Source organism: Pan paniscus, chromosome 10, assembly GCF_029289425.2.
Source record: "Pan paniscus chromosome 10, NHGRI_mPanPan1-v2.0_pri, whole genome shotgun sequence".
Taxonomy (NCBI): Eukaryota; Metazoa; Chordata; class Mammalia; order Primates; family Hominidae; genus Pan; species Pan paniscus.
The window spans coordinates 108,917,627-108,945,597 of record NC_073259.2 but is presented as its reverse complement, the minus strand read 5'-3'; the positions used below and the strand labels follow the sequence as shown (position 1 = coordinate 108,945,597).

General features: G+C 39.8%; 1 protein-coding gene across 6 annotated transcripts in view; it reads right to left on the bottom strand.

Annotated features, from left to right (window-relative positions):
• The window catches only part of ANO4 (anoctamin 4), a 337,100-nt gene that overhangs the window by 249,383 nt on the left and 59,746 nt on the right, over window positions 1-27,971 (bottom strand). For 2 of the 6 annotated variants that reach the window (XM_055096037.2, XM_055096040.1), the window contains exon 1: window positions 19,206-19,309. The exons of 3 other annotated variants lie outside the window; for them this stretch is intronic. In XM_055096037.2, the coding sequence (XP_054952012.1) occupies window positions 19,206-19,227 (22 nt within the window). In that variant the 5' untranslated portion in view covers window positions 19,228-19,309. Of the gene's footprint in view, window positions 1-19,205; window positions 19,310-27,971 lie in introns of those variants that run through there. One more of the 6 variants, XM_055096041.1, reaches the window with a different exon arrangement.

Below are 27,971 nucleotides of genomic sequence, written 5' to 3'. Positions count from 1 at the left end.
TATCATTAACATTTTTGTTGTTGTGCATCAGGCCTGATGCTCCACACTATGAGGTCAGTATTCTTATCAATACCACTTTTAGAATAAAGCAATTTAGGCACAGGGTGGTTAAGTAACTGGTTCCATGCATTGAATTCTTAAGTGATGGAACTGAAATCTGAGCCTTTCTAAAGGCAGAATTAGGAGACCTTTGGGCCTGTATCATAAGAGAAGCAAATTTCTTCAAGGAAAACAGGCTGATTAAGAAACAGTGTTATGTATTAAATAACAGTTTCCATGACAACTGCTTTTCTCTCTTTTACATAATTGTGTTTGATTATAAAAACTCTATAAGTAGAGAATGTTAAGAGTTGGGAGAAAGCTCACTGATCGTCTGCTCCAACACCCTCATTTTCCAGATGAGGAAACTGAGGTTGAGAACAGTGCAATGACTGGCTCAAGATCACACAACAATTTCAGCAGCAGAGTAAAAACTAAACTCAGATCTGGCCTCAACCAGATACCATCACAATCCATGGCTAAGGCTTAATGGAAAAACCTAAATGAAAATCCTGTTACATTATGGTTTATTTGTTATCCAATAGTGGAGAATTTGAGAAGCAAATGCTTGGAGCATATTCTTTTTTTTTTTTTTTTTTCCTAAAGATAAAAACAGTTTTATTATAATGTTAATGTTAAAATTCAGAATATGAATATGCATTTGTATTATAATATAAAGGAATGGGTTTTTTTCTTCTTCCATTTCTTCCTGCCTTTCTTCTTTTTTTATTTTATTTTATTTTATTATTACTATACTTTAAGTTTTAGGGTACATGTGCACAACGTGCAGGTTTGTTACATATGTATACATGTGCCATGTTGGTGTGCTGCACCCATTAACTCGTCATTTAGCATTAGGTATATCTCCTAATGCTATCCCTCCCCCCTCCCCCCACCCCAAAACAGTCCCTGGTGTGTGATGTTCCCCTTCCTGTGTCCATGTAGGGACATGGATGAAACTGGAAACCATCATTCTCAGCAAACTATCGCAAGGACAAAAAACCAAACACCTCATGTTCTCACTCATAGGTGGGAAGTGAGCTTGGAGCATATTCTATAAATAAACTCTGAAGGACACGCATCTATGTTCACAAAATCTGGCCCCTTCTAAGAGTACACTAGACGAAAATATGCATTGTTGTGGGGATACAAAGAGGGCGATTTTAGAGCCAATGGTCCATGCATAGATATCTTCAAAGATCAGACAGATTAAATACTCTCATAGCGCAAAGACCTGGCTAAAAGTTACATTCGCCATATAGACATCTTTTACTGAGGTCTTGCATATGGGCAACAGCAGTGAGGACCTAGTGGCAGTGACCTTAACTTGCCCTCCTCACATAATCAAATCATCAGGAAGACAATGATCAAGCCATTAAAAAACATATGAAAGGCAGAAACAGTGATTCATGCTGCTGTTTGGATTTAAAGTGAGAATGAAGTTCTAATCCTTGTGATTGTATTATTGTATAAATTAACTTTGGAGCATTACGACACTATATTTTCTGCGTTGTAATATAATATAGTGATTAAGAACAGATTCTGGAGCCAGACCCTCTGAGTTAAAGTCTGGACTTGCTCGGTGACCTTGAATGAGGCACCTCTATGCTTTAATCTCCTCATCTGTCAAATGAGGATAAAGACAATATCTACCTTATAAGTTATTATGAAGATGAAATGCTTAGAAAGGCACCTGTCTCTAACAAACGCTCAATAAATATTAGCCATTGCTATTACTACCAGTATTACTGAGACATGACCTATAGAATTTAACTTCAGCCTTCTAGAAAAGCTCAGATACCAGTCAGTATTTCCTGTTTTGAGATGTTCTTCAAACTCTGACCTCTAATAACCTCCCAGAATCATCCCTGTTTTCTCAATTCTGTCCATACCTCCTTCCCCTATGTTACCCACTTCTTCCTATAGCCATGCTAAACTACCCCTACAATGTGTACTGTGCTATATCACAGCTCCAAGAACATGTGTGTGCCATCTTCTCTAACTGGAGTGTGTTCTAATACCCTCAAACCCCGGTCCACTTTAACAAATCCCATTCCTCTTTCAATAGCTCAACGCTCATCATCCTGGAGTGTCTTCCCCAACTCCCGAGCAGATGAGGTTCTCCTCCCTGTGAACTTCAGTGAAATTTGACATACTTCTATTATAACCTGTATCCCATTACTTTGTAATTGCCTATACAAATAAAACCACTCCTCTGGAATGTGTTCTTTCATTAATATAAACCAAGTTTCTGACACTTAGAAGGCATTCAATAAATTCCTGTGGAAGGATGACAAAAAAGGGTGATTGGAGGAGCCAATTAACAGTTGTTGGATGCCTACCATGTCCCTATCATTTTGCCTGATGCTAGGAATACAAGATAAACTAGAAGTGGTTGCTGCCTTCATTTTTGCTGGTTGGCAAAAACATCTGTGTATCTTTCTCTAAAGAATAAATAGAATACTTCACTTTTAATTCATCTAGTATTTATTAAGCATTTACAATGCACTGCGCTAGGTGCTGAAATAGATGCAGAAGAGGAAGATCTGCTCTCAACCCTGAGGGTCTCCCAATTTTACAGAGAAACAACAATTAGATTTACAAATTCTAATCCAATCCCTAATCCCCAAATGAAACTGGAGCCAACAGTTATCCAAAGTCATCTTCTCCATTAGTGGAAGTTGAATCTAACCTATAGGTCTCCACACTGCTTAATTTCTTGTTCCTTTACCTAGAACATGATTTCCACTTGGAGAGAAATTATATAAAATAAAAAAGCTAAACTGAGTGCATAATAATACACCTAATATTCACACCACAAACATGTTGCAATGGCTTGCTTCACTGTCAGAAACTTTAATAGTGCTAGCAATTTTAGAAAGTGAGATTCATGGTAATAAATTCAAACACATTGATATCAAGCAAGCTCCTTTTCCCCACTGTGGGTCCATTCCTTTATTCATTTAACACTCTTTCCTGTAATAGGTACCCCAATATAGAGATAAAAGACAAACATCTCCCCTCCAGGGGCATAAAATCCTGCCTCATTTGTGTTACAGAAATTAAACACCTTCCCAGGGGTTGGTTACTTGAGATGCACTAACTCAGGTACCATATAGACCTTTTTGAGATCTGAAGGCTTAGAAATAAATATTGACTGGTGAATCAGAACATGCATCATTGAGAAGGTAAAATTTAAGATTCACCAGTGGTTAATTCGTCATGTTTAAAGAATTCTCTTTGCTTTTTGAAAGCAAATAATATAGGAAAAGGAAATGCCCCTTTCATTTAAAAAATACATTTCAATAGAATAAAATAACTTCCAGCCAGAAAACAGCACGCCTTAGGGAGATTATTCTAGTATTGCCAGTAGACAATCATGCTAACTTGTATTCATTCCAATAGCTTCAGGAAAAAGCTATATACAGTATATTTTTATGGGTAGAGGAAGACTCAACTCAGTAAGGGTCCTGCCTTCACTCAAAGTTGCTGAGATTCTGATTCAGTGGATGGGAACTAATTTTTAAATATTAACATCATTGGATATTTACACATGAGTGGGGCCCTCATTTAGTATCTCAGTGAGTGTTGATATTTTCACCAAGAGGTGTCATCAGGTACTTGAGGACAAATGGATAGAGAAGGCAAAGAGAATTAACACCTATTAAGTGCCCACCCTGTGTTGGACACAACATTGTGCATATACTATCTCACTGAATTCCCTGGACTATAATTCTTAGGAGGACAAAATTCAGTTTCATCAATATCTCCTCAGTATCTTCCTTACTGCTTGGCATACCATAGGTGCTCAGTTAATGCTGAACAGATTCTTACAACCATGCTGCAAGTCACATGGCCAGCAGGCAGGAGAGATGGTGATCAAACTCAGTGATACTTTTTCTATCCCATGAGCATATCTTCAATGCACAATATTGCTTTGTGATTCCCAAGGCTGGGATTTGGTAACTAGCTGAGATACCCTTTTTAGATAATGCTAGTAGGAAAAAAAAAGTTGAGATACAAATTACAGTATTGCTTATTCACCTGCTCGCCACTAGGGGAAGGGATAGAAGTTTGCAGAATCTACACTTTTTATTCCATGATATTAAGAACAGCTCTGAAATATGACATACTGCTTAAGAGCTTGGAGTCGAGGGTCAGAGAAGATTTATGTGCAAACTCTGTCCATTACTAGCAAGTTACTTTCTTCTCTGAACCCTAGTCCCTTCATCTGTAAAATAAGAGCCATAACAGAACCAATCATGTCTAAACTCAACTATCCCTCTACTCTGTACTTGCACCTGAGCAGCTGAAAGATGCTGGAGAAAAAAACATCACTCGACGATGTTGACAGCAAATGGATATTCACAAAATCTCAAATGGCAACTCAGCACAGGATTGCCCAGCAATCTTACCATCTTCTAGTAAATTAACCTTTCAGTTCTCTGAAGTTACTCTTACCAAACTCATGACTCCTCCCACCACCTCAGCTGCTGACCTCACCTCATATTCCATTAAGAAAAAAAAAAAGCACGTGGTCTAGAACCAACCCCAAATTGCCAACCTTCTGGAACCCATAGACTCTGCTTTCTCTGTTTCTTAAAAATTAAGGTATATTTGGAAAATAAAAACTATATATATTTATGCTATAAAATGTGATGATTTGATATATATATAATATCATATATTATAGAATGATTAAATCAAGCTAATTAGTATATCCAGCACCTCATACACTTATCTTTTTTTGTGATTAGAACATTTAAAATCTAATCTCTTGGCAATTTTCAAATATACCATATATTATTATTAACTATAGTCATCATGCTGTACAATAGATCTCCAGAACTTAGCCTTCCTGTCTCACCAAAACTTTGTGCCCGTTGAACAACAGCTCTCCTTTATCCGTCCCCTACCCTCAGCCCCTGGCAATCATCATTCTACTCTCTGCTTCTATGAGTTTTATTTTTTAATATTCCACATATAAGTGAGATCATGCAGTATTTGTCTTTCAGTACCTGGCTTATCTCATTTAGCATAATATATCCTCCAGGTTCATCCATTTTGTCACAAATGACAAAATTTCTTACTTTTTTAGATCCCGAACAACCAAGGCAATCTTGCGCAAAAAGAACAAAGCTAGAAGCATCACATTATTTGATTTCAAAACATATTACATAGCTAAAGTAATCAAAATAGTATGGTACTGGCATAAAAACAGGCACATCAACCAATGGAAGAGAATAGAAAATCCAGTGATAAACCCATGCATTTATGGTCAACTGATTTCCAACAAAAGTTCCAAGAACATATGTGGAGAAAGGATAGTCTCTTCAATACATGGTCTTGAGAAATCTGCCTTCTCTGCTTTTGAAATGGAATCACATGTCTATTCTTACAGCCAACTCCTCCACATATCCTCCATGTCCTTGACTTATGTACTTTCCCTGTAATTCTTCCCTTTCTCCACTGCATCATCAGTTTCTCCCTCTCTCCTGAATCCCTCACATCAGCAGACAAACATTTTGAATTTCTCTCATTTTTCAAAAACATGCTTTGACTCAGCACAACCTTCCAGCTATCATCCCATTTCCCTGCTCTCTGCAGGGAGAAACTGTGGCCATAGGCAGCTCTCCTCTTTTCAGCTCATTCCAACAGGCTTTTTATCCTCCCCCACTCCACCCTTGGACATGGCTCTTGTCAACGTCACTAGCAATTCCATCTTGATAATTCCCACGGTTTTTTTTTTTTTTTTTTTTTTTTTTGTCTTTACGTTCCTTGATCTCTCACAGTCTCTTTCTTCTCAAAAGGTTTTCTTTTCCTTGCCTTCAGAACCCCACACTTTTACAAGTTTCCACTGCCTCAAAAAGAATTCCTCCCAGGACAAGCTACATAATTTGTAGGGCCTGGCGAAAAATAAAAATATGGAGCACTTACTAAATAATTTATTAAAAATTTCAAGACTGCAACAGTAAACCATTACATCAAGTATGGGACCTTTCCATGTAAGAGAGCCCTGTGGGACTGCATGGGTTGCCCACTCATGAAGCCGGCTCTGGTTGTACTTTGTTTAAAAATTAAGATTTGTTTATTCAACTGACTCTTTGGCATCTCCAGTAGGATGTCTAAGAGGTATTTCAAACTTGACATGGCCAGAGCAAACTGTTAAGTTATCCCCACCCCCCAACCCACAAAATGACCTCTCTACCTCAGTGCTCTGATTTCAACAAATGGCATCCTTTATCCTCCCAGTTGCTCATGCCCAAAATCTGAAAGTCATTCTTGAATCCTCTGTTGCTCTTATATCCCAGATTCAGTCCATCAGCAAATCCTATTGGCTTTACCTTTAAAATATATCAGTAATCTGATCAACTTTTTACCACGTCTACTGTCTCCACTCTGGCTCAATGTCTCTGACACATCACAGGAGAACAATAAATATTTGTCAATAGGAAATTGGGTGAATGAGGTTGTTGTGAAAATTTTGAAGCAGTTTAGGGGCAGTTATAGATAATGTGATTAATTTTTAAAAGTTTATCATCATTGTGGTTAGTTATTCACCAAACCCAATTCCTTGTTTTCCTCTGGACACACAGCTAGACGACATTTCTAGGCTCCCTTGTAGTATGTGTCTGAGTTCTAGTCAGAAGTGATGTATGCTGCCCTGGCTCATAGAACATTCCTGCGTGAAATCACCTACCCTTTCTCTTCATGGCTTCCTGTCTGGATGGTGTACCCCGGGTTTCACTTTTAAACAACCAGATCTCACGAGAACTCACTCACTATCACAAGAACAGTAAGGGGAAAACCCACCCCCATGATCCAATCACCTCCCACCAGGTCCCTCCTCCAACACGGAGGATTACAATTCGACATGAGGTGGGCAGGCACAAAACCCAAACCACATATTCCACCTCTGGCCCCTCCCAAATCTCATGTCCTTCTCACATTGCAAAATACAATCATCCCTTCTCAACAGTTGCTCAAAGCTTTAACTCATTTCATCATTAATTCAAAACTCCATGGTCCAAAGTCTCATCTGAGACAAGGCAAGTCCCTTCTGCCTAGGAGCCTGTAAAATCAAAAACAAGTTAGTTACTTTCAAGATACAATGAGGGTACAGGCATTGGGGAAATACACCCAATCAAAAGGAGAAATCAGCCAAAACTAAGGGGCTACAGGACCCATACAAGTTCGAAACCAAGCAGGGCAGCTTAAAACTCCTGGCTGGGTGTGGTGGCTCACGCATGGAATCCCAGAACTTTGGGAGGCTGAGGCGGGCAGATGACTTGAGGCCAGGAGTTTGAGACCAGCCTGACCAACATGGCAAAATCCTGTCTCTACTAAAAATACGAAAATTAGCCAGGCAGGTTGGTGCATACCTGTAATTCCATCTACTTGGGAGGTTGAGGCAGGAGCATCACTTGAACCCAGGAGGTAGAGGTTGCAGTGAGCCAAGATCATGCCACTGCATTCCAGCCTGGGCAGCAGAGTGAGACTCTGTCTCAAAAAAATAAAAATAAAAAATAAAAAAACTTAAAACTCCAAAATAATCTCCTTTGACTTCATGTCTCATATCCAGGCCACCTGATGCAAGGGCTAGGCTCCCAAGGCCTTAGGCAGCTCTGCCCCTGTGGCTATACAGGGATCAGCTCCCATGGCTGCTACCAAGGATTGGTATAGATTGCCTGCAGCTTTTCCAGGCACATGGTACAAGTTGCCAGTGGATCTCCCATTCTGGGTTCCAGAGGACAGTGGCCCTCTTCTCACAGCTCCACAAGGCAGTGCCCCAGTGAAGGACTCTGTGTGGGAGACTCCAACCTCACATTTCCCTCCACACTGCCCTAGTAGAGGTTCTCCATGAGGGCTCCACCCCTGCAGCAGACTGCTGGCTGGACATCCAGCCATTTCCATACATCCTCTGAAATCTAGGCGGAGGTTCCCAAGCCTCAACTCTTGCCCTCTGTGCACACGAAGGCTTAACACCATGTGGAACGCTTATGGCTGGCACCTTCTGTAGCAGTGGCCTGAGATGTATCTAGGGCCCTTTTAGCCACAGCTGGAGCTGGAGCAGCTAGGACACAGGGAGCAGTGTCCTGAGGTAGCGCAGGTCAGCAGGGCCCTGGGCCCAGTCCGCAAAACCACTCTTCCCTCCTAGGCCTCTGACCCTATGATGGGAGGAGCTGCTCTGAAATGCCTTTGAGGCATTTTCCCCATTGTCTTGGCTATTAACATTCAGCTCCTTTTCACTTATGCAAATTTCTGCAGCCAGCTTGAATTCTTCCCCAGAAAATGGATTTTTCTTCTTTACCACATAGCTGGGCTGGCATATTTTCAAAATTTTTACACTCTACTTCCCTTTTAAATATAAGTTCCAGTACCAGGTCATTTCTTGGCTCACAAATATAAATATAGGCTGCTAGAAGCAGCCACACCACATCTTCAATGTTTTGCTGCTTAGACATTTCTTTCACCAGAAACCCTAAATCATCACTCTTAAATTCAAAGTTCCACAGATCTCTAGGGCAGGGGCATGATACCTCCAACCTCTTTCCTAGTGTATAACAAAAGTGACCTTTGCTCCAGTTCCCAATAAGTTACTCACTTCCATCTGAGACCTCCTCAGCCTGGACCTCATTGACCATATTGCTATCAGCATTTTGGTTACAACAACTTAACAAGTTTCTAGGAAATTCCAAACTTTCCCCCAGTTGTCTTCTTCTGAGCCCTCCATACTCTTCCAACTTCTGCCCATTACCCAGTTCCAAAGTCACTTCCACATTTTCAGGTATCTTTGTAGAAATGCCCACTCCCAGTACCAATTTGCTGTATTAGTCTATTCTCACATTGCTATAAAGAACTAACTGAGACTAGGTAATTTATAAAGAAAAAAGGTTTCATTGACTCACAATTCCACAGGTTGTACAGGAAGCATGGCTGGGGAGGCCTCAAGAAACTTAAAACCATGGCAGAAGGCAAAAGGGAAGCAGGCATGGTCTTACGTGGCCAAAGAAGGAGGAAGAAAGACAAGAGGGAGGTGCTGCACACTTTTAAACAACCAGATCTCGTGAGAACTCACTATCACAAGAACAGCAAGGAGGAAATCTGCCCCCATGATCAAATCACCTCCCACTAGGCCCCTCCTCCAACACTGGGATTACAATTCTACATGAGATTTGGACAGGGACATACATCCAAACCACATCAGGATAGAATATACTTTACTTCCCATGGGAACCTCAGGAAAACATTGGATTATGATGTGATAATTACTTTCAATGACTTGTAGAAGTTATACAACTAAGTGCTTTTCAGATGGCCAACATGTTCCATTTTTACAAAATTATAGCTGCTGAAATATAAAGTAAAAAGCAGGTCATTTGTGTGGCTTTTTCCTAGCATCATACAAATGAACAAGGTTCTTACTGTAACATGTTACTTTACTGAAGCTAAAGGAGGAGATAATTGTACTTGCATTTGTTTTTAATGACTTGCTTAGCTGAAAATGTATGTTAATCCCATAGCTAATCATCATAATCACTTAGCTTCATAAAATGAAATGCAACTGGCTACCTAGACACATAAATATATGTTCCTGACCACACTTGGTATATGAGAATTGGTCAGAAAATAAAGCTGATCTTGAGATCACGTTTTCACTCTCCCTGGGGGCTGGTGGGCATCTTTCAACTCCCCTGTCCCACTCAATCTCCTTCTGTTTCCACTCTGACTATGACAGGATCTATCATGTTGTGATGCAATTGTTTTATTATGTCTGTCTTAGGAAAGGGAAGCTGAAGGGAAAGGTGGGAACAAAGTCTTAGTCTTCTTGGATTCTCAAAGCTTAATTCAGAGCTTGCCATTTAGTAAGGTATTCAATAAATGTTGAATGAATGAATGAATGAATAATATTGAGAAAGTTAATCCAAGGCCATTTGGCTACTAATACTAAGACTAGGAAAACAGCATCATCGATACATCATAAATTCAGTAATTTGAGTTATTAGTGGCAATCATATATAAATGCAATGGCATACCAGGTAAGATTGCTACTCAAAATTTATTCAGTGGCCATGATACACCAAGCAGCCCTTTTTTATAAACTAAATGTTTATGACCCTCCAAAATTCATATGTTGAAAGTTTAATCCTCAATGCGATGATATTAGGAGGTAGGACCTTTGGGAGGTGATTAGGTCATGAGTGCAGAGCCCCCGCCCCAAACCAAGAATGGAATTAGTGCTCTTATAAAAGAGACTCCGGAGAGCTCCCTCATCCTTTGCACCATGTGAGAATGCAGTGAGAAGATGGCTATGTATAAACCAGGAAGCTGGCCCTCACCAGACACCAAATCTGTCAGTGCTTGGATATTGGACCTCCCAGCCTCCAAAACTGCAAGAGATAAATTTCTGTTGTTTGTAAGCCACCCAATCAGACTGTATGCAGAATGGTGAATAATTAACAGTCCTTGCTGTCAGGGCATTTAGTCTACAGAAGGAAAAAGACTTGTAAAAGGTTACAAACCACCAGGTGTTCAGTGCTATAACAGAAGGGCATATAAAGTGCATTGGGGCACAGCTCTAAGAACAGCTGATTGCCTTTAGCAGTCTTAAAAATCACTGTGCAGAGAAGCTGACTTTCATGCTGTAAACTGCAGGGTGCCAACAAGTTTGGCACAAAGTGGGGTGGGGGGTTCTTACCAAACAATATCTCATTTATCTTATACAGAGTTTGATTAAAGAAACTGCTATCTATTTTGAAATACGGCCTAGAAAGCTTCATAGGCACACTGAATTATGTAATACCTCTTTGTCTCATCTTGTCCTTCTTTCAGTAAAACAGACATGATAAATGACCTTCTTTCTTTGAGGAACAGCTCATCAAAGATTTAAGGTGATATGAAAACTCAGTAATCACAAAGTGATGAATGCAGACAGACCATCAAGAACAGCCCTAGTAAAAGGATTTCCAAGGAACAATTAATATTTGGAAATAGTGATGTTAAGAGGTATAAGTGACACCTATTAGATGAGGTTTTTTGTCATCTCCTACCACTAGGTAGCAATAACGAAATGAAGGCAGAGAATAAGTATATCTATTCTCCAGATAAATAAGGACACATCTCAATAATACCTGAAAAAATATCATTGTGAAGAAGACTTCTTTAAAACCAATAAGGCTATACTATTAACTTATGGAATCCTATATAATTATACATTTGGAACTCTAATGTGACTTCAAAAATAAATAAGAAAATAGTTCCTGCCTTGAACAGCTCCTGCATATAGAAGCCTAGATATTGATTTCCTGGACTATAGATCACCCTGCCATACTACAAAAGTTTATTTATTGTCCTCCAGTCCATAAAAAGAGTTTGCAAACCCCAATTAAAATTTAAATGAAAGCAATCATCAGATAAAAGTGACCCACAGGATAAGGGATTAAAATAAATTACACTGTGATGGTATTTGAAAGTAAGAAAATAGAGAATCAGAATGGTTTTCTTAAAAAAAATCCTGCAAATATACGGAATGACAAACTGTCATGTTTCAAGGGCTATGATGTAAAAAAAAATAATGAAAACTTAAAATAAATCCTCACTATATTAATTTAGTTTTGAATAGACAACCAATGCTGCTTAACTGAATTCCATCAGCTGTAGAATATGATAAGGATAACTAAAGAAAGGGATGTAATTATTTTGCAGACTTTTAAAAATAGGAGTCATATGATGCTATGGGGTTTTAAATAAGGTTTACCTTTGAAGTAGAATTTGCTGCATAACTGCACAAAATATTAGAGGAAAATGTCAAAAGTGATGACTGTGTTGCTTAACTTAGGATCCCAGCTTCTTTCCAGCAACCCTTTCCACAGTTATGCCTGTCTCCAAGTCCCAGTAACTGCTCCCCCTCATCACTGGGTTAGGCCTCTATACCCCTTCAGGAATTTTTCCTCAACTATCCCAATTTGAGCATTCTGTTTTCTATTGAGATCCTGAAGTGGGATTCCAGGATTAGATTGATCATGTTGTTGAGAAACACAGGTAGAACCACTTTGCCAGGAAAAAACAGAAAACAAATAATCCAGGACAAGTGGTGACATCAGTTACTCAAGTTGTCTCTAGCAGTGGCAGGAGATGAAATGCAGGTGGAAGGGGAAATGCTGGGAGGTCAGTGGCAGAGGCACTTAATTGCTATGGTTACAGCAGTGACTATAAAGACTGTTGAGTCTCTTGGCTTCTTCTCACAGCCTTAGAAGGTGTACAAAAGGAAAATGAGAAACTGAAATCTCTGAATGTACAATTGAGAGCATGCATAGAAAAAATCAGAAAGTCCCTGTAGCTATTCAGATGGTATAACTGCAGCAACCCCTCATTTTCCAGAGTCCCACGGCAGATATGGCTGAGGACAAAGCTCAGAGCCTAACAAAAGTTGCAGAGCTGCAGCACCAAGTACATGATCAGCTCATACCAGGGGTCTCATATCAAGGGAATGTGACCCTGATAACTGGATTGCGATCATTTGGGCAGACACGGACAAATATGAAAACTTCGAACCCACAAAATCTTCTTGCCCGTGGGGACAGATTTGTCCTCCCTGTCTAAGAAGAACAGCTTTTCCATGCATAATAACCTGCTGGTCATTCCCTCAGGACTCATTCCTATCACCTCTCACTGCCTCTTGATCTAAGACTCAGGTCCAAGCACAGCTCAGAGGGAGAAATATGAGACAGCCTACATCCCTTACATAAGAAATCTTTCATAAGATTTATAGAACCTCACACCAGTCTATATTGGCAGGAGCCAGGAGAGAAGGTACGAGTTTTGAAAGGCATTGGATCAATGAGGACAAAACATAAGGCTTGATATCATTAAATTCACTCATGGGATATACTCACCCGGGATTTAGGATTCAGTGTTTTAGGTTGAGTACCAGGGAGTGGCATCAGTAATCTACCTAATTGGACAATGAAAGCCTGGATTCAAGGGTAGTCTGTGTTTATGTGGTTCAACTGAACTTCTGTGGCATCCTGTGGAGAAGGGGGTTGGCAAACTACAGCCTGTGGGCCACATCTGGCCTGCTGTCTGTTTCTGTATGGCCTGAAAGGTAAGAATGGTTTTTACAATTTTTAAATGTTAAACAAACAAACAAAACTATCAGCCTTTGGCAAGAATACCTGTTGAATTTTGCCTCTTGGCTCACAAAGCCTAAAATATTTATGATCTGGTCCTGAGCTGATCCCTGCTGGAGAGGAAGAAATCTGAAGTCTCAGAAATGGGAGTGGTGAAGTGGACCTAGGATGAGCAACAGCCATTCTCTAACCACAACTCCCACAAGGGGGAGGAGGAGTACTCTTGGAAAGCTTGTGGTGGCTGCCCTGGGTGTGGTGGCTTTCTTCTGCAGCCTGGAAAATGGGATGGGGGTGGCTGAAATGGAATCAGTGTCTTTGTTATCAATGGAGATAAAGGAACCCAAAAGTGAGGGAGACCAACTGGTTGGCGGCATTTAACTATCAGAAATAAGGTAAATGAAACAAACCACAGGGATGAGTGGTAATCAAAATCTTATTCCACAGGGATCTGTGGTGGTGACTAAATAATCTCAGAAATAGAAACAGAAATAGATGGACCACCTACTAAGGTGCTACTTGGCATATAGAAGAGACAAAATTCTACTCTCGTGGGCTGGGACCTAATGCAGTCACCATAGTAAGGATTTTAGCCTCTCACCAAGTTCCACTGACCTAGAGCCTCTCAATAGAGAAAGTGGCTGGGTGTCTTTGAGAGAGACCCAACAATGCTGCCTCAGGTGCATGCTGTGACTCGCCCTTCAAGCCTCCCACACAGCATCCTATGGCTGTTTCCAGGGTGACTATGCACTGAAGAAAGAAAGGCTCAGGCTTTCCCCAGGTTAGCTGTGGGTCTAGACTTAAGTTGCTCTCTGAAATATTGCTATGGTACACCATTCAAATGGGAGGCTTGTGGAGACAGGTGACAGAGTCTTGGCCTGAGTCCATCTCAGAGTGGGTCCAACGGCACCAGAGATCCATCCTGATGTTATTTCCCCAGTACCATATTGTATAGTAGAAGCAGATATATTTATCAACTGGCAAAACACTACATCGGTTTACTGATTCATTGCATGAGGGCAATGAAAGAGTGCAAAACGACACTCCTAAAACTGCCCCTCCCTGTAGAATAAACTAAGAACAAAGCCACACACCTGGAGGAATTGCAGAGCTTGGTGCTACTATCCAGGACTCAAAGAATGTAGGCATAATTCCTATCTTATCTTCATTTAATTCAGCAACAGTCAGACAGATGTGTGCTGGTTAATTTTATGTGTCAACCTGACTGGGCCATGGGGTGTCCATATATTTGGTTAAACGTCATTCTGAGTGTGTGTGTGTGTGTGTGTGTGTGTGTGTGTATGTGTGTGTGTGTGTGACAGAGAGAGAGTTTTTCTGGATGAGACTAACATTGGAATGGGTAGACCGAGTAAAGCAGTTTGTCCTCTACAGGCCTTATTTAACCCACTGAAACACTGAATAGACCAAAGGGACTGAATAATGAAGAACTAACTCTCTACACCTGACTGTCTTTGAGCTGGGGCATCAGTTTTCTCCTGCCTTTGGACTCAGACTCAGGCTAGACCTTATTCCATTGGCTCGCCTACTGCTCAGGCCTTTGGACATGAACTGAAAATATACCACTGGTGGTTCTCCTGGGTCTCCAGTTTGCTTAATGCTCATCTGGGCAATATACTGATTCTGGTTCTCTGGAGAACCTTGACTGACACAAGATGGTCTGAAGACATGAAGACCGTTAAGCAAGAGTCATAAACTGAACCAAGTGATATTGCCAATCACAACTATGGCTCCAGACGTGATATTTTTATTGCAGCAATCAACACAGAGTGTGGTGCCTGGTATGTAGCTACTGACCAGACTAATGTACTCATGCCCTCACCTCCCACCTCCAGCCCCATCAGTAAAGAAAATCGGGATCCATTTGCTTACTGCGGATAACAGTACACCTTTACTGTATCAGGCCTCTCTGTCTTGTTAGTGTCTAGAGCAAAGGCTCAATTACAGTGGGAGCTAGGAGAGGAGACAACTTCTACAAAGTTGGGCTACTGTCCCACAGAATTTAGTATATGCATTCAAAAAGCATTTTACATAAACAGTATTTTGTATAACGTATCTCCTCCTCAGCCAGAATGCACAGGACCAGGAACAAGGAGAGGTATCAGTGTTCTTATTCTAACTCTAACCCTAATCACTAACTATCCACTTACAGAATTTTTGCTTCTCATCTCTATGACCTTGAGCTTGACCACATGACCTTGGAAGTCCTCATGTTTAATGTAGAAATGCTTCTATCAGGAAACACAGCCACAATTCCATTAAGTTGGAAGCAAAGACAGCCCCTAGGTAGTTTGGATTCATCATACTACTGAACTAACACAGAGAAAAGGACTTACAGAGTAAGCCCAACTACCAGGGAGCAGCTGGGTTGCTGATACAACATTGAGGACCACGCTTGGACCAAATAACACTGAAGCTATCCAAAAAGGTGGGGGCGGGGGTGGCATTGAGATTCTGCAGAACGAAGGTTTGGGTCACCGCCATCCAGCCACATCTAGCTGAGGAGCTGGAGAAGGTAAGGGGAACGTGGAGTCATGGTGAGAGTAGATGCCTTATGCTTCAGAATCAAGAACTGCAGGTGCTATGCCTTCCATTATTCCTTTATTCCCCTGCCACTGGTTTGAAGAGGCAGTATGATTAAAGTAAAATTATCCAACATACAGCCATAGCGATGAGACTTCCTGTGTCCTCTGTGAAGGGAACAGGAACTTTTCACTTAAAGATAAGCACATATACTGAGAGGACAAAGAGATGGACTCTTCTGGATAACATCCACTTCCCCTCCGTATCTTCTCTCCTCTCTTGTCAACCCTGCCCTCCACTCTAGAGGCTGACTGGAATGGACTCTGTCAATGGGCTCCCCTGCTGTGTGGCTTCTGCCAATGAAAGGCACTTGTAGAAGACAGGAAAGATAAGGGAGAGAGATGTCAGAGTATTACTACCCCAGTGGCTTTCCTATGAAATCATCCACAGCTGGCTGTGTCTCCCCACCAAGTCTGGTAGCTCTGGCAATGGCTATCTCCTCCCCCAACCTTTTTCAGACCTGGGGGAGATAAACAGAGCTTCATTTACTAGTCCCACAGCGCTGTAATGTCCCTGTGCTTTTCTCACACGATACCCACACCTTTGCAAATAGTCCCTTTATTATACTCTTCTTGAATTATCCTAATTTGAGTGTTCCATCTGTTTCCTGCTGAGACCCGGATTTATACAGCATCAACAGGGTAAAATAAAATGCGAATTTTGTTTCCTGACTTTTTAATGATCACCATTCTAACTGGCGTGAGATGATATCTCATTGTGGTTTTGATTTGCATTTCTCTAATGACCAGTGATGATGAGCTTTTTTTCATATGTTTGTTGGCCACATAAATGTCCTTTTGAGATGTGTCTGTTCATATCCTTCGTCCACTTTTTGATGGGGTTGTTTTTTTCTGATAAATTTGTTTAAGTTTCTTGTAGATTATGGATATTAGCCCTTTGTCAGATGGATAGATTGCAAAAATTTTCTTCCATTCTGTAGGTTGCCTGCTCACTCTGATGATAGTTTCTTTAGCTGTGCAGAAGTTCTTTGGTTTAATTAGATCCCATTTGTCAATTTTGGCTTTTGTTGTCATTGCTTTTCGGAGAAATATAAACACTTTTATACTGTTGGCAGGAGTGTAAATTAGTTCAACCATTGTGGAAGACAGTGTGGCGATTCCTCAAGGATCTAGAATCAGAAATACCATTTGACCCAGCAATCCCATTACTGGGTATGTACCTAAAGGATTATAAATCATTCTACTATAAAGACACATGCACACATATGTTTATTGCAGCACTATTCACGATAGCAAAGACTTGGAACTAACCCAAATGCCCATCAATGATAGCCTGGATAAAGAAAATGTGGCACATATACACCATGGATGAAGCTAGAAACCATTCTCAGCAAACTAACACAGGAACAGAAAACCAAACACTGCATGTTCTCACTCATAAGTGGGAGTTGAACAATGAGGACACATGGACACAAGGAGGGGAACATCACACACTGGGGCCTGTCAGGGTGTCGGGGGTTAGGGGAGGGATAGCATTAGGAGAAATACCTAATTTAGATGACGGGTTGATGGGTGCAGCAAACCACCATGGCACATGTATATCTATGTAACAAACCTGCACGTTCTGCACATGTATCTGAGAACTTAAAGTATAATAAAAAATGCCGATTTTGTGAGGAATTATTTTTTGCTTTACTGAACGCACACAATATGAAAGCTCCTTGAGGCAAAAGCAGGGCTTATGATGAAAGGTGTCTGTGTGTGGGTGTGTGAGTGAGAGGCTGAAGAGGGGATTCCTGCTGAGAATCCTACGAAAGGAAGAGGAAGCTACAGTGGCAATCAATGCGGGGGTGAGAACTTCATATCTATGTACCTGATTTACCAAGTGGGAACACTTTTAGGACAGAATTCTGGATAGGAATCAGAAATAACTGCTTGTAGTACATGGATGTAGCTTGAATATCCCGTATCTATCTCCTCTTTTTCTGCTAACAGCAATCTTAATTTTTCTTGGGGGCCTGCCTTCCCTCCTCTACTTCCATGTAATTCGTGTAAAATGGACCTACCCCATACCCAGCTCCAAATGGGGGCAAGTGACCCAAGCCTGTCAGAATTAGAATATTGACTTTCAAAGGCCAATTAGAATATTGCATTCCTGGGGCCACTGTGATTGGTTCAAGTACGGGCATACGACATCGTTAGAGTCATATTTTGGGACTTCTGCTGCAGTGACCTGGAGAAAGGCATTTGGATGGCTGGAGTCACTGTCAGTCATCTTGCAACTAAAAGTGGACAGCCTGCTGTAGAAGGAAGCCAACCCAGAGGAAAACAGATGGAAAACAGATTGGAATAATTTGGAGGAGCTCTGATGACACTGTTCGAGCTCCCTGGATCAAACCGTGCCTAAAGGAATTTTCTTTTGCTCAAGGCACTTTGAATAAAAGATCTTACCATCAGTGATATGTCAAGACAAGGCAGTGAGATCAGTCCACTGTGGGTATAGGCATTACAGGGTACTTTATAAAGAATTTGAAAACAATAATAAAACCCATCATGAGTCACTCTGCTTTTTATTATTACCATTTCTGGCAATTTTAAACCTTATCAAAATAGTCCTGTCCCAAAAATCTTTTTAATGGGCAAAGTTTTAAGTAATTGCTGCAATTATTGTTAAGTTTTAATAATATAATGCACGTATATTTGTACATAATGAATATATAATACATAATATACTAAGTTAGCCCTTTTACTTAGCTATAAATAAACTTTATTCTAATTGTAAACTAATTCGGAGACCTCTCAACTATATAGTCAGCTTCCAGATATAAGTGAACTCAGCCGAAAGCCTTCATTTTAAGAGTAAGATTGTTACAGAAACTCAAAAGAGGTAAACTCAACTCAGCCTAGGGGAGTTAGGAGAGGCTTCCTAGTTAGAGTTAACACTTGAGCTGAGTATTGAAAGTCAATGCCTTCGTTTCATGCCTGAATTATTATCTAACAGATGTCTAACTGGTCACCCGTTTTCTGTTCTGGTGACCAGTTCTTACCATATCAGCCAGATCCTCTTAAGGCACCCTCTGCTCAAAAACTCACAACAGCTTCCCACTTTACTCAGGCTAAAGACTAAATTACACTGACCAAAAAGCCCTACAAGATCTGTATAATCCACTTCAGCCCACCCTGCTCTGATCCCCAGTTACTCTGGCCTGCTTCCCCTTCTTTGAAGTTGCCAAGCATGCTCCTGCCTCAGCTCCTGCTGTCCCCTCTGTTGGGAACCTTTCTAGCTCCTCTTCACCCCATGTGCTCATGGCTTTCTTCATCACTTCCTTAAGGTTTCAGCTCTGTTTACCTAACACCTTATCAGTTAGGCTTTTCCTGTCCTGAAATGATTAGTAACACTGTCCCACCCTACTTCCACAAACATAATACCTCTTCCCTCTTTATTATTCACTGTAGCACTTACAGCTGCCTGACTTACCGTATACAGTCATGCACTGCATAATGACGTTTCAGTCAATGATGGGCAACATATATGATGGTGATCCCATGAGATTATACCGAAGCGGAAAATTCCTATTACCTAGTGATGTCATAGCCATTATAATGTCATAGGGCAATGCATTACTCACATGTTTGCAGTGATACTGATGTGAACAAACCTACTGTGCTGCCAGTTGCATAAAAGTGTAGCACATACAATTATGTCCAGTATATAATACTTAATAATGATAATAAAGGCCAGGCACAGTGGCTCACGCCTGTAATCCCAGCACTTTGGGAGGCTGAGGTGGGCAAATCACCTGAGGTCAGGAGTTTGAGACCAGCCTGGTCAACATGGCGAAATCCCATCTCTACTAAAAATATAAAAATTAGCTGGGCATGGTGGCAGGCGCCTGTAATCCCAGCTACTTAGGAGGCTGAGGCAAGAGAATCACTTGAACCTGGGAGGCGGAGATTGCAGTGAGCCGAGATTGCACCACTGCACTCCAGCCTGGGCAACAAAGCAAAATCCGTCTCAAATAATAATAATAAGGATAATAAAAAACTATGTTACTGGTTTATGTATTTACTGTACTACACGTTTTATTGTTATTTTAGAGTATACTCCTTCTATTTATTTAAAAATTTAACTGGGTGCAGTGGCACATGCCTATAGTTCTAGCTGCTACTCCAGAGGCTGAGGTGAGAGGATCGCTTGAGCCCAGGTGTTTGAGGCCAGCCTGGGCAACATAATGAGACCCCCTGTCTCTAAAAGAATACAAATTTAAAAATTAAAATTAAATTAAATTTAAAAGTTAACTAGAAAGCAGCTTCAGGCAGATCCTTCAAGAAGTATTCCAGAAGGCATTGTTATCATGGATGACAGCTCCATGCATGTTATTGCCCCTGAAGACCTTCCAGTGGGACAAGATGTGGAGATGGAAGACAGTGATACTAATGTTTCTGACCCTGTGTAGGCCTATGCTAATGTGTGAGTTTGTATCTTAGTTCTTAACAAAGAAAGTTTAAAGAATAAAAATTCAAAATAGAAAAAAACTTATAGAATAAGAATGTAATGAAAGGAAATACTTTTGTACACCTGTGCAATGTGTGTTTAAGTGAAATATTATTACAAAAGAGTCAAAAACATTTTTAAAATAAGTTTATACAGCAAAAAGAGTAAGCTAAGGTTAATTTAACAGTGAAGAAACAAAAAAATTTAACCTTAGTGTAGACTAAATGTAGAATGTTTATAAAGTCTACAGTAGTATATGGTAATGTCCTAGGCCTTCATATTCATTTATTACTCACAAACTGATTCATCAAGAGCAATTTCCAGTTCTGCAAGCTTCATTCATGGTAAATGTCCTATACAAGTGTACCATTTTTTTATCTTTTATACTGTATTTTTACTGTACCTTTTCTATGTTTAGATATGTTTAGATACACAAATACTTATTGCTGTGTTACAATTGCCTACACTATTCAGTACAGTAACATGCTGTACAGGTTTGCAGCCTAGGAGCAATAGACCATATCACATACCCAAGGTGCATAGTAGGCTATACCATCTAGGTTTAAGTACACACTGTTGAGAGGTGAAGCCAGCTGGACATCCTGGTCAAATGGGGACTTGGAGAACTTTCCTGTCTTACAAGAGCTTTGTAAAATGCACCAATCAGTGCTCTGTAGCTAGCTAGAGGTTTGTAAAATGGGCCAATCAATGCTCTGCAAAATCAACCAATCAGTGCTCTCTAAAATGGACCAATCAGCAGGACATGGGTGGGGATAAATAAGGGAATAAAAGCTGGCCACCCAAGCCAGCAGTGACAACTCGCTTGGGTCCCCTTCCATGCTGTGGAAGCTTTGTTCTTTCGCTCTTCACAATAAATCTTGCTGTCGCTCACTCTTTGGTTCTGTGCCATCTTTAAGAGCTGTAACACTCACCGCGAAGGTCCGCGGCTCCATTCTTGAAGTCAGCAAGAACACAAATGCACCAGAAGGAACGAACTCTGGACACACTGTGATAGTCATACAATGATAAAATCACTTAACAATGCATTTCTCAGAAAATATTCTCATCGTTAAGTGATGCATGACTGTATTTACTTTTTTATTTATCATCTGTCTCTTCCAATGAAATAGAAGTTCCAGGAAAGCTGTACGCACAAGGCTTTGAACAATGCCTGGTATGGAGGAGGCTCTTAAGAAATATTTGAGAATGAATTAATGAACCTGGGGAATTGCATTTTGGGTAATGGAGAAACTGCTTAGACAGGACAGAGACATAGGAAAGTAAGCTCCATTTAGAGAATCTAAATTTAGGAAGAAGGAAGTAGGCAAGCAGGGACCTGATGACGACAACCTTGTGTACATGTATGTTCCCAGATGCCTGAAATCCTTCCTGGGAAGAAACAGATAAAATAGGAGCGGGCAGGGGCCAAGGAGTAAGGTGGAACTTTCACTGGACCAAGGAGAGCACACAAAGCAGCCACACTGATAATTTCCCAACACCTCACAATAACATGTATTAGGCAGTTTTAAAACCAAATGAAACTCTTCACAATCCTGGTGAGATAATCAACTTTGAATTAATAACTATACACTGGCCAAGCTTTAGCATCAGAATTTCCCCCTAATTATAATGTCCAGTGGAAAGGTGGTCACGATGCAAGCTCAGCATCAAACTCCAAACCAGTTTACGTGCAAATGTATCATCCCTCCTGCCAAAGTTGAAATAATGGTACTTCCTTAAGTAAGGCTTTAAAGGCCCTGGTGGCAGGAAAAAATACAACTTGAGGGTCCACATTAAACTGCTTCTTTGTGCCTGAAAAATTAGCCCAGTAGCTACCAAGGGGATGAAATGTTGAAAATGCACTTTGTACAATTATTTGTGATTGTACAAAGAGAATTTCCAATGCTAATTAATTTTATGATAGGTGATGAATGAATTTTAATGACAGGTGCTGAATATTTGGTACAGATATTAACAACATTAATATCTGTACAAATATTTATTCAGTACCAATCATGTGCCAGGCAGTTTTCAGTCCTCTTCACTAATCTAATAGTATTAAGTACCCACTAAATGCCACACCTAGTGCCAGGTACCAGGATTAAAAAAGAACGAGACCTTATCTCTGCCCTCACAGAGGCTCTGAAGCAGTGGCAGATCTATTATATAACACAAAACTATTGTGCGATAGGTTAGATGCTACTATATGGATGCAAACAAAATACATTCTTTTTGAGTGAATGCTTTAAAAACACTTTAAATGTTTGTCTTCTATTATCTTTGATCCATGTATCGGAGGAATTATGATTTGAATCTCTTAACTACATGAGATTATACATGCTAAAACTTTCAGTGTATTAGTCAGGACAGACTAGATTCTGCCACCATAACATTACTCCCCAAATCTCAGTGACTTAAAACAACAAAGGCTTCTTTCTTGCCCATGTCACCTGGCCATTATGAGTCAGCTGGTATGGGGAGGGTGCTCTGTTCACACTGTCACTTAAAGACTCAAGTTGATAGAGCAACTACTGTCAAAAATAAGACATCAAAGTATGCTCTTAAAGCCATTGGCTTTTAAAGCTTCTTCTTAGAAGTGACACCTGTCACTGCCACTCACATTTAACTGGCTAAAACAAGTCAAGTCATATGGCCATATCTGAGTTCAGTGGAGTGCAGAAGAGCCTGGACCGAACTATACTAGCACGGAACGATACTGTACTATAGCCCAAAAAAGGAAGGGAGCCATATACTTGTGAACAGCCTGAAAGACTACCACAAGATGTAACAGAAATGGTAATGTGAAAGTGTCATTCTCTAATTTGTTTATTATGTTACTTTTTTGCCCTGAGACTTGACTTCCTCAAGCATTCCTCTTCTTCTCTGGCAGATAAAAATCCAGATACATAATGACTTCTTTTGTGAAAACCTAGTACGTGGCACTTCCCTGCTCCTATTTGGCAACTGTGGGAATCTTGCTTCCAATATATGTTTGAGTCACTCCTGTTGGGAGTAATTAGAAAATGAGGGAACTGGGGGTGGAAACAGAAAAAGGAAGCAGGGCAGATGGTAGAGTGGTTTTGCAATGAAGCTACTGGCAAGAAATAGGAAGCTGAGGGAAAATGGACCCCAAATCCTACTATGCCACTTCATATCTGTAAAAAGACAGAAAGCTAAATCTTATGAGAATTCTAAGTCACACAGGCATTAAATTTTTGAGTGGAGAACCAGGCAAAGAAAATAAAAACAAAAGCTCTTTTACATCAAAATATCTTTAAAAAGCAAAAGAAATCAAGAAGGATTTTTTTAAATTGAGGGAACTTAAAGTTTCTAAGAAGCAAAGGATACTAAGTAGAAATTAATTATACAATCCACACCCATATACATATAGATATTGCCAATCTTCTCTATTTGGTATGAGGCCTACAGTTTTATCTTAGACAGTCATGAGCCTCATAATGACGGACCACATATATGATGGCGGTCCCATAAAATTATAATATCATATTTTTACTGTACATTTTCTAGGTTTAGACACAAAAATACCACTGTGTTAAAGTTTTTTACAGTATTCAATACAGTAACATGTACAGGTTTACAGCCTAGGAGCAACAGGCCATACCATGTACCCTAGCTATATAGTGGGCTATACTAGCTAAGCTTGTGTAAGTGCAGTCTTTCATGTACCCACAGTGATGAAATCAGCTAACAATGCATTTCTCAGACATATCACCATCATTAAGCAATACATGACTGTATTATTTATACAGGCTTTTATCACCTTCATTTAAGAAATCGCTGTTCCCAACTCATGAAGTCCTCAATATCAAATTCTCCTATCACCAGTGATAGAAATTATGTTTTCATACATATATCTCTGCTGAGGAATTAAATAGTCACATTTCATTTTCTTTTCCGGTTCTAGTGGTTTGATTTCAAATGAGGTTTGAATATTATCAATATTCAAATATTATCTTTGGTGGTTTGGTTTTGTCTTCTCACATTAACGTATTTAGTAAGAAAATTCTTTCAGAAGAAAAACAGTGATGTAGGTTATTTTATAATTTTGGTTTGAGGAGGCTGTAGTTCTATTACAAATTCAGAGGGCTTCAGAGGCAATCCAGTTTCTTTCTTTCATCCCACATCCTGCCACTCCTCAAACACAGCGGATATAGAGGACTCAACTTCTTATTTTACATGGATAATTTAATGATGTCATTGTTTGACAGCTGAACCCAGAGAATCTCAAAGTGGCACCACACTTGCCTGCGTATCAGCTTCATGGGGAGGCAATATGGCCTGGAGTTTATAAATGAGGGCTTTGGAGTTGGCATGCCTCAGGGTTTGCATTGGAGTTAGTGACCTTGTGCAAGTAATTACGTGCTCTGTGCCTTTGTTTCCTTGAGTAGGGATTATGGTAAGGATTAAGTCAGATCACGAATGTAAAGCATTTAACATCCTACATGGAAAACAGTGAGTACTCCATAAATATCAGTTGCTATTATTATCACCTAATGTTGTAATTATTCTGTACTAATGAGGTATACCATCCAAAAAAAATCTGATTCTGCTTTGTCTGTTGTAATTTGAGATTGTCCACTTAAGAAGGTTTTCTGAACATTATTAAATGCATTCTGTATATGTTCAAGCTTCTTAGCAACGAAGAGGAACCACTGAAAACTGGACAATGTGCATGGCCTCTGGCAGTGACCTCCAAATGTCCCTGGATGTCCTCTCAGGCATTTCAGGAACATTTGAGTCTCCATACGCCCCATGATGGTTTTTCCACTGCCACATGACACCACACTGCACGGCTTCTGCTGAAACAAAACCACTACCATCTTAAATCTTGATGAACTCACTAACTAGAGAAGAAAGAAGTCTACCAGAGAATCATATTTTGCTCTTCTCTCCCTCACATCCTTACTCCCACATCCAGTCAATCAGAAAGTCCTGCCAAGTTTCCCTCTTAAATATTTTAAGATCCTCAGCAGCCCTAAAAAAATCAAGCCCATACTACTTACCATAGCAAACACCATCTAGCCCTGGTTTTATATCCTGCCACTCTCTGCCTCACATGTGATGCTTCCACAATGCGAAGCTGCTCTGATTCCCACATCCACCATGCTGATTCCTACCCCGTGCCTTTGCTCAGGCTGAAACTCCCTTCCCTCACCATGGGTGAGGTATACCTGGCAAGCTTCTTCCTATCCATCCTTTATGATTTAATAGAGCCACCATCTTCCACTCTTCATCCTTCTTGCCAAGCTGAAATAGCTTCCCCTCTTCTGTGTTCTCAAAATACCCTTTACTCATTTCTATCATTGTCTTATCCTGCCATTTTACAAATATTGATTTGTTTTTCCCCCAGCTGGCTACAGAAGTTGACCCTATACTGTATTTACTTTCTATCCTCCAAGCACTTACTACTGAGTTACAAACAGATGCTAAACAAATTTTTCTTGAAAAAGGGAGTAAGTGTGCCTTCAGATACACTCCTAGTGTAAACTTGGAAAATTTTCTTAATTTCCGTAGAAATTGTTTTCATCTATAAAATAGGAGACTGGTGGGTTCTGCCAACCACAAGCTACCATGAATCTACAGTGCATGCTTTTCTCAAACCAGCATTTGCAATTAGTGGCAGAAATGAAAATTCTGGCTGATTATAACCAAAATCCTTCGGCAAAGTACTTCAAGTCTCCTACAAGCTCCTTTCTCTCACCCATTGTTCCAGCCACACCATCGATTTCAATAGTTTCCAAATGCACTGTAGACTTTTTCATACCTCTTGCTGTTTGTCCGTTAAGTTCTCTCAGCCTGGAATATTATCCAGCCTCCCTTTGTACGGGGAAACTCCACCCCTTCCTCTATCCCTGGCTGAAATACAAGTTCTTCTATAAAATTCCTTCTTTGATTAGATTTTGACTGTACCACTTGCTCCATTTATCCTAATATTATAAAAGTTGATAGTATATCTATATCCTTGATTTCACTGTAAATTCCTTGAAACTTGAAGCAGGTCCTATTTGTCACTATGCCACTCAAAATGCACAGAACTTCCCACACAGTAGGTATTAAATTTATGTCGGTATGTGAATTTATTCCTAATGTCACTGTAAAATGAGAAAAGCCATTCAAAGGTCAAATTGGCAACGCATGGTTAAGAATTTTTAATTTAACATCCTCTCTTCTGAGATTTTAGCCGCAGAAAATAATGCAAACACTACAAATGCAAAAATATTCTGGGGAAATTTGTATAAACAAGGAAAAACAGAAAACAAACTCTGTAAGTATGATAGAGTACACCAATTCAAGAGGCTATCATAGAGCCATTAAAATGGTAATTTGAAGATTACAAAGAAATAGGGGCAAAATGTAAACCAGAAGAGAATTATAACACAAAATTAAATATATGGCATGATTGTAACAACAGCACCCTATGAATAAAGATTTGAAGGATATCTAGAGAATAAAAATAGATCATTTTGTCTCAATATGGGATTATGGGGAAATTTTTCTATTTTTTATAAGCCTCTGATGTTAGCATAAAGTTGTTTTAGTAACTAATAATAAAAGCTAAAGGCAGAAAGTAGAAGTTATTGACAATAAAACAAATAAAGGGGAGAAAAAAGGATATGATGAACCAAAATGACATTACTAACACATTTAAATGATGCATGCAAATACAACAAAGAAAGCATTACAAAGCCAAGCTTGAAACTAAGAAATGGAATGCCCCAGCTATAGAAACAAAGAAGGCATTTGATTCCTGACCAAGAGGCAGGAATTGATACACTTCAAATGGACTTTAGATTTAGACTTTAGAACACAGGGGTTTGGGCCATAAAGCGTATGAGGAGAAAAAAAAAATGAACTTGGGACCACATGAGGTGAAAGCTAGCATTCGGTCTCCCTACACGAAGCCACAGACCTCAAAATGCCACCCAGTCCATGAGAAGCCAGGACACATGGAATCCCCTCCTCAAAAATGTACATACAAACAACAACTATCAAAACTCCTGCAGAAGAGGAACTCACAAAGAAAAGCTATGAAACACAAAAGGAAATGGAACATGATGAGGAAGATTAAGCAGATAAAAATAGACAATAATTTGTATCCCCACAACTGAAGAAAGGAAAATCTAAAATGGACTATTAGATAAATACAGTGAATGAGTAGAAAGGACTAGGTTATAACTCTGTGGGAATAAAAGGTTGCTTTGAAAAGGAACAAAAAAGACACCAACTAAGGAGGGAGGTAATAAGGGAGGTGATACACCTGGGAAAATCATGCAGAATGCAGCATGGAGAAATGAAGAAATAAAAAATATGAAAGATTCATTAAGAAACATGAGGCATAGAATATTCAATGCTGTGTATACATAAATTCTAAAAATAAAAGAGGAGAGAATAAGGGAGAGAATATTCAAAGTAATGGTTGAAAACTTTCCATAATAGAAGGAAAACACGGGTCTCTAGTATTTCTAAACATACCACAGCTAACACAACAAGTAAAACTGCACTCTTCCAAAGAAAAGAGGAAACAGCTAAAGCAAACAGAGAAAACAATTATTGACAAGGAAACCATAATTACATTGACAGACTTCTCTCATCAGCTACATAAGATGACAGAAAGCGATGAAAAAATATCTCCTAAGGAAATCCAAAAAGATTATCTTCTAAGAACTAAGAAAAAATAACTATCACTTTAGAATTCTATACTTAGCAACACTATATTCATGAATGAAG